Raw genomic sequence first — 7,052 nt, 5'->3', positions numbered from 1 at the left:
CAGCAGGATGCATGACAGCACGTCTGTGCTGTTGCAGCAGAAGCTCAGGAACTTTGGAGTTGCCCCAGCCTCCCACTTCTGACAGGCATCAATCACCTAAGGCAATAGGAGAGAAAGCCAGGAGTTACTCCTGACCCTGCCAGGAAACAGAACAGCCAGGCCAGGCAGCCCCTTCTCCATACCCTGAAAACAAGGTTATCAATGTGCAGCTGCTTCTCCTCCTTCAGAATCTGGACAGTGAGGCAGCAGATGATGTTCCTCTTCCTCTCCAGGGTGCTTCCCTCATCCTCCTTCACGTTAAGGTATGTCTGCCTGGGCAGCAGCCACAGGTGCTGGCCAGAGCCCCGCAACAAGGCTGCCTCATTCAGCTGCAGGATCCCTACGACAGAGACACGCACAGGCCAAGATCAGTAGTACTTGTGGACTGGACCTCCATCCCCACCCAGCTCAGGGATCTAAGCCCCACTTCATCCACCTGACAAATCCCAGGCTGCAACCCACTTGGGGCAAGTCCTGCCCCACGCACCCCACACCCTCTGCATAGGCCTACACAAATACCAGGTCCTCTATATGCATGGTACAGGCACAGCTACAGGCCCCCTTCAGAAACACTCCTGCCTGGCCCCCCACCCTGCACAGGTAACCAAGCACTTCAGTCCCTCACATGGTAACTGGCTCCTGAACACGAGTCCCACAACACACACTTTCTTGGGTCTCCCCCCAGCGCTGCCCATTCATACTCACCCCCAGAAGGGTGGCTCTGAGTCAGGATCCCATCCCTGCCTGTCAGGGGCTTCAATGCATGGCTCAGCAGGACCGGAGAGAGTCCCGTGGCCTGTACCAGGGTTTCCACAGCAACTTCCTGGAATAGCAAAGGGGGCAGGTAGCAGAGGGCCAAGGCTGGAAGAGGTGGCCACATTTCCCATTACATCCTCTCTGCAAGGGAGGACACAGAAGGACACCAATGCTCCAGCAGAAACTGTGAAGGGTCAGGCAGAGGCAACCAGAGCAAGGACAGGCTGGGGGGCCTCAGAGCAGGAAGCCAGGGTCCACCCTGAGGACTATGGGGCCATCGTTTCCTGCCCTGCAGGGCTGGGCAAGGTGCCTTTGCCCCAGGGAAGGGGTGAAGGGAAGCTGTCCCAAGGAAGCTGGACCTAGAGGAGAAGGCAGCACTGCTCTGGGGGACCGGCAGGGGTGACAGAGGTTGATGCACTCCCCACCTCAGCACTGTTGAAGCACAGCAGGATGTACATCTGCAAGGTGGAGACGTGCAAGGTGCTATCCACAAACTGCAGCTCGGCGTGGCCCAGCCACGTCCACTGCAGGTGCCGTGGCTTCATGTGCTCCAGCCCAAACCAGTTCTGACCTGCAAGAGACATGGCTGATCCCATCACACACCCCTGCAGGCAGGCCCTACCCACGCACCCCCAGCCAGAGCTCATACCGAGCATCTCCTGGACAGGCCCCAGCAAGGGTTGCCCACAGGTAGGGTAACTCTACGTCTTGGATTAGCCGGGAGAGTCCTGGAATTTGAAAGCCAGTCCCGGCCAACCAGTGAAAATTAAAACAAGCATCCAGGGTGCAGGGCAGGGAGGTGGAGGGGCAGGAGCAGTGAAATGGGAAGCTCTAGCAGACAGCTACATTGCCCTAATAGGTTAGCTTAACTAGGGGAATGAAGATTAAAAAGGGGATCATTAACACCTCTGAAGAAAACAATGGATCATTAACAGGACATTGACTCCTTAGCTGCCCCAGTAGTAATACCAGTGGTGCCCTGACTCTACCTTTACCTGCAAAGGGAGGGAGTGGGGAGGGCGGGCAATGTCCCAGATTTCACACTGTCCCATATGGTGACCCTATCCATGGGCAGCATTACCCGCTCACCACCCCTCAGGCCCCACAGCCTCTCCAGAGACACTCCCACAGGGAGCAGGGTGCCCCCAGCAGACCCAGCCCCAGCAAGGCTGACCCTGGTCTAGGCTCACTCTTTGTGTAGAAGTCAGTGAACTTGGCCAGGTAGGAGGCAAGAGGTGGTGGGAAAAACCGGCCGGGGTCATCCAGATGGCAGAGTGAAGAGATGGTCCAGCAGCGTGGGGACAGAGCCAGCACCTGCAGTTTTGGCTCCACTGCCAGCAGGGAAGGCTCCTCCTCCATCACCTGTGGGCAGATGCAGGAATCTGCTCAAGAGCCCACAGGGGCAACAGCCTACTTGGGCATGACCCCTCTGGGAAAAGGCGGCAGCCCCTGCACAACCCCCACCCCACCCCTCTCAGGCCCACCTCATCTTCTGGGTCCTCCTGCCTTGCATCCAGCTCCAGCAGACATTTGTCCAGCTGCTGCAGCTGGAAGAGGTGAAACTGCTGCTGCAGCTCCGCTGACTCACTCAGGTTCTTCAACATTTGCTGGGGGAAGCGGTTGGGGAAGCAGAGCCCGATATGCTCCACAATAGCCACCTCCAGCCACACCTTGCCCTGGGCCAGGAGCCGGTCACCCAGGTAATACCTGCAACAGCAACCAACTTCAGACAACCCCGGTCCCAGCAACCCGCAACAAAGGCATCCCCTAGACCTGTCTCTGCCTTCCCAGAACCAAAAGCCCAACCCCCACGTGCCAGACGCAGGAACCCCATGCCCTCCTCCTCTGTCACGGCCAAAGGCAGGTGCCCCCAGGGCCAACCCAGTTAAGTCCATGCCAGATCCCCAGTTCCATAGTGGGTGGTGCTGGAGGCCATAAAGCCCAGCCCCTGCCAAACCAGCCTCGCTGGTCTGATTTCTCCCTGCACCTGGAGAATGAGCAACCCCAGGGGACATGCCTACCCAGGCTGCTGCAAGCCACAGAGAGAACCTGGGTGCTGGGGCGGGCAGCAGAGGGCCCAGCAGGCTTCTGTGGAGCTCAGTCCAGGGCCCACTCCCTTCCCCCAGAAGCTCCCACAGCCTCAGTCAGCAGTCTGACCTGAACCCCAGCCCCTCTGACCTCCTTGCCTGGCCCTTGCCTGCGTCTCCTCACCGGTAGAAGTGCTCAAAGGTGTTGGCGAGCTCCAGGCCTGAGAGGAAGAGGATGGGCTCCAGGCTCCGCTGCAGCCGTTGCAGCGTCTCTACACTGGCTGCATCAGCGCAACTCTCTCTGTCACGGCCAAAGGCAGGTGCCCCCAGGACCAATCCGGCTGTCTCTGCCAGATTCTCAATTTCCACAGTGGACGGTGCTAGAGGCCATGGAACCCAGCCCCTGCCAGACCAGCCTCCTCCCTGGAGCATGAGCAACCCCAGAGGGGAGGGAAGGGGGAAAGCCCCAGAGAACTGCCATTGGTTGATGCCTACCCAGGCTGCTGCAAGCCACAGAGAGAACCTGGGTGCTGGGGCTGGCAGCAGAGGGCCCAGCAGGCTTCTGTGGAGCTCAGTCCAGGGCCCACTCCCTTCCCCCAGAAGCTCCCACAGCCTCAGTCAGCAGTCTGACCTGAACCCCAGCCCCTCTGACCTGGGGAACCCTCACAGCCCCGCTCCTCCTTGGCTGGCCCTTGCCTGCGTCTCCTCACCGGTAGAAGTGCTCAAAGGTGTTGGCGAGCTCCAGGCCTGAGAGGAAGAGGATGGGCTCCAGGCTCCGCTGCAGCCGTTGCAGCGTCTCTACACTGGCTGCATCAGCGCAACTCTCCTGGATCTGCTGGTCGATGTAGCGGGCAAACTGCTCACTCACCTGGGGGGACAGCGCCCATGGTCAGGGTGGAACTCCAGGCTGGAGGCTCCACCCCATGACAGTAGGAGGCCAGGCAGAGACATGCTTCCCTACAAAGACATTCAGGGAAAGACGGGACAGGAGAGTGCTCCCCCACAGAATTCTCCTCAAGTTCGGACAATGGGGTCCCTTCCCTGGCAGGGGTCACACTAAGGCAGCACAAGAACAGAAGCAGGAGAACTGCATGTGTGCAACAAGAGCAGCAATGGGAGCTGCATGTGTGCCTGGGCACAGGCAAGGGACATGACAGGACTCTATACCTGCTGGACCCAGACAGGAGCAGGGCTCACCACAGGGGTCACCCAGCAGACACAGAGCAGTGGGGGCTGGTAGCATCCCAGAGGGCAGGCAGACTGCAGAGAAACCATGAAGGGCCTTGGCCCAGGCTGGCAGCAGAAAGGCCAGGGCACAGCCCAACCTGGGAACAGGCACAGTCCCTGCTCTCCTGCCCAAGGGCTTAGTGACCAGCAGAGCAGCCCAATCCTCCACTGAGCTCCCAGTTTGTCCCAGGATAAGGGCCATCCCACTAGCTGCCCTCCCCCTGCAAAGGGCTGAGTCCTACTCACATGCATGGCTGTTAGGAAGGAGAGCTGCAGCAGCGCCCCTGAGAAGCCCTGGCGGAGGGCCAGTGCAAAGGCCATCTGCTGCCCAAACAGCTCCTCCATGGAGCTATGCAGACGCTGGTACACACCACAGTAGCGCTCCACAAAGTCTGGGGCCTGCCATGAGGTTTCCAAGAACCGCTTCACCTGCACGGGGGGGGCAACCATGCTGTCATAGGCAGCCCCACCCAGGACCATGCTCTGTGCAGAACAGCTGGGGCCAGAACAGCTCCCCCACTGCAGCTGTGCACTCGTGCTACATCCTGCTCCTGCTGCCCAAGCCCTGTCCCCACAGCTGTGCACACACACCTGCTGCTGCACAACGCCTCTCCAGCACTGCGTGATGCCCACCAGGCTGCCAGGCTTCTTCCCTGACACCTTCACAGCTCCACAGACTGCCTCCTTGTTCTTCCCATCTGTCAAAGAACCGGACCCAGAGTGAGTACAGCCCACAGAGAGCAGCCCTTCATGCTCCAAAGCAGCAGCTTGGCTCAGCTGCTGTGGGAGGGATCTGGAGCTAGGCATGTCCATGGCCCTTGCCACCCCAGGGGGATAGAGCTGAAGCTCATGTGGTGCATTGAAGAGCCACCTGGAACCAGAGCTCCTCACCCTCTGACATGCCTGCATTACCTCCCCACCCCTGCCAGCAACAGCACAGCCAGCCATGTGCTGGGAGCCCGTGGCAAAGGTGTGAGCCCAGGCAGGAACCAGCATTAAGTGGGAGCTCTGCAAGGACAATGGCCCCTCCCAATGGGTGCCAGCCCAACAGGCACTACATGCCAAGGGTGCTGTGTGGGTCAGGGAGGCCACCTCTCCTCAAAGAGGCCTGGCAAGCTGGCACTTCTGTCCACCTGGCCAGAGGAGAGGAGAGGAATCACCTTGCTGCTCTGGCTCTCTCAGAAGCCCTGGACTCACCCTGCCCCTGCAGCATTTCCACAGAGGCATCTGCACCTGAAGGAGCTGCACCGAGCCTCTGCCACCAGCCCGAACCTGGCCCCCCAGCAGAGCAGGTCCCATGGGCAGGAGGCAGCTGAGAGTGTGTCCAGGCCCTGTCTGGAGAGGAGAGCCTCTGCCAGAACAGGGCCACTACCCCAAGCAAGCCCTGGCCACACGCATGCTCACTCAGTGGCATGAGGGGAACCTGCTTGGCGGCCATGGGACCCGTGGCAGCTGGAGAAGGTGTAGACATGCCTGACACTGCCTGCTGAGGGGCAAGAGAAGCCTGCTCTGCTGGGTGGGGAACATGGTTCCTTTGCCAACAGAAAGCACCTCTGCTGCTGTGGCTCTTGGTGTGGACACACGATGTGCTGCCAGCCTCACCATGCAAGCAGCACCCGCCCCCATGGGAACTGCACCTGCCTCTGCCCACCTGCAACTGCAGCCCGAGGAACCCCCTGCTCTGGCCTGCCCAGGCCCTTACTTCCTCGGACGGGCGGTCGCAGCTCCTCGGGCTCTGGGGTGCTGGGGTCCACGTGCACCAGCAGGTGGCTGAGGCGGCGTACACGGGAGTTGAAGATGGTGGCATGACTCTTGGCGTGGCGAGCCGTCTCCAAGTTCTCCAGATACTCGCTGAGGAGCCAGGCGAGGGGGCTGATGCCACTGGAGTCTGGAAGGGGGACAGAGCCTGAGCCAGACAATCTGTGTGGCAGGGTCACAGCAAGAGGGGACAGGCAGGGGGAGCTGTTACCTGGGCTGGTGATGCTCTGCACCAGCGGGTTGATGAGGGCCTCCCAGCAGGTCCTGCCCAGAGCCTGGGCTGCCTCTTCATCAGGGAGGAAATATTCAGCAAACACCTGCTCGTGCCGCAGCGCACTGTTCAGCCTGCAACAACAGAGAGTTGCCAAGAGAGCATCAGCAGGGGTGCAGGGAAACACCCAGGACATGCTCTGGGCAGGGATGCAGGGCTTGGCTGGCCAGGGCAGCAGTGGAGAATGGGGGCAGAAAACAGTGGCAAGGACAGGCAGGGCAAGGTGCTGACCTAGCACCAGACATGAAGAGGGCAGGGAGACACCAGGCAGCACAGCAGCTGAACCTGAGCAGGACCCTGGGTCATGGGGCCCAGCTTGTTGCGTCCCATGCCTGCCAGGATTTGGGGCAGGACTGCTGGGCTCTGGGGCACCCCCACCCCACCCAGCAAATTCCCGTGGCCAATGGGTCTCCAGACCTGTCCTGGGGCAACTCTGTTGTTGCCTCAGAAGGGCGGTCCCCTTCCTGGGGACCCAGCTGCACTTCCCCTAGCTCTACTTGCCCTCTCCACAAAAAGCTCTTTTCCTCTCCACAGCTCCAACTAGCAGCTAGAGCCCTTCCACCAGGCCAGGCAACCCAAGCTGCTATATGCCTCTTCACTGATCACCACCACTCCCACTTCCTGTCACCAAGGGATGTCTTCAATGGGGGACAGCTGGGCAGTGCTCCCCATGTTGCCCCTCCAGCATGTCAAAACCCCCTGAATCTTCTCAAGCTTTTGTCTCAGCCAGTAAAGACTACGCTCTCAAGGCCAAGAACAGCTGCCAAGCCTCCTGGCCAGAAGTGCATGGCTCTGGGCTCACAACAGAACAAAACAATACTGGGCCTCATGACCCCGGCAAGACACTGGGGGCCTGCACCTGCCCTGCCCCTCCCCATGTATCAACCCCTACAGCCCCAGGCTGAGACCTCTGCCTCCACACAGGTCAGCCTTGCCACTTCCTTTACCTTCCACCATGATCTACCAGCAAGACA

At 60.2% G+C, this 7,052-nt stretch overlaps 1 protein-coding gene across 1 annotated transcript in view; it reads right to left on the bottom strand.

Moving 5' to 3' along the window:
* CUL9 (cullin 9) overlaps positions 1-7,052 on the bottom strand; it is an 85,329-nt gene that overhangs the window by 31,654 nt on the left and 46,623 nt on the right. The window contains 11 exon segments of the mRNA XM_025192092.1: positions 1-96; positions 183-379; positions 745-862; positions 1,221-1,366; positions 1,986-2,157; positions 2,280-2,502; positions 3,533-3,690; positions 4,296-4,478; positions 4,641-4,747; positions 5,752-5,937; positions 6,019-6,152. The exon segment at positions 1-96 is cut by the window's left edge and continues 182 nt beyond it. Coding sequence (XP_025047877.1) covers positions 1-96; positions 183-379; positions 745-862; positions 1,221-1,366; positions 1,986-2,157; positions 2,280-2,502; positions 3,533-3,690; positions 4,296-4,478; positions 4,641-4,747; positions 5,752-5,937; positions 6,019-6,152 — 1,720 coding nt within the window.

The sequence above is a fragment of the Alligator sinensis genome, unplaced genomic scaffold (assembly GCF_000455745.1).
Source record: "Alligator sinensis unplaced genomic scaffold, ASM45574v1 scaffold390_1, whole genome shotgun sequence".
NCBI classification, from domain to species: Eukaryota; Metazoa; Chordata; order Crocodylia; family Alligatoridae; genus Alligator; species Alligator sinensis.
This window is presented reverse-complemented; position numbering and strand designations above follow the sequence as displayed.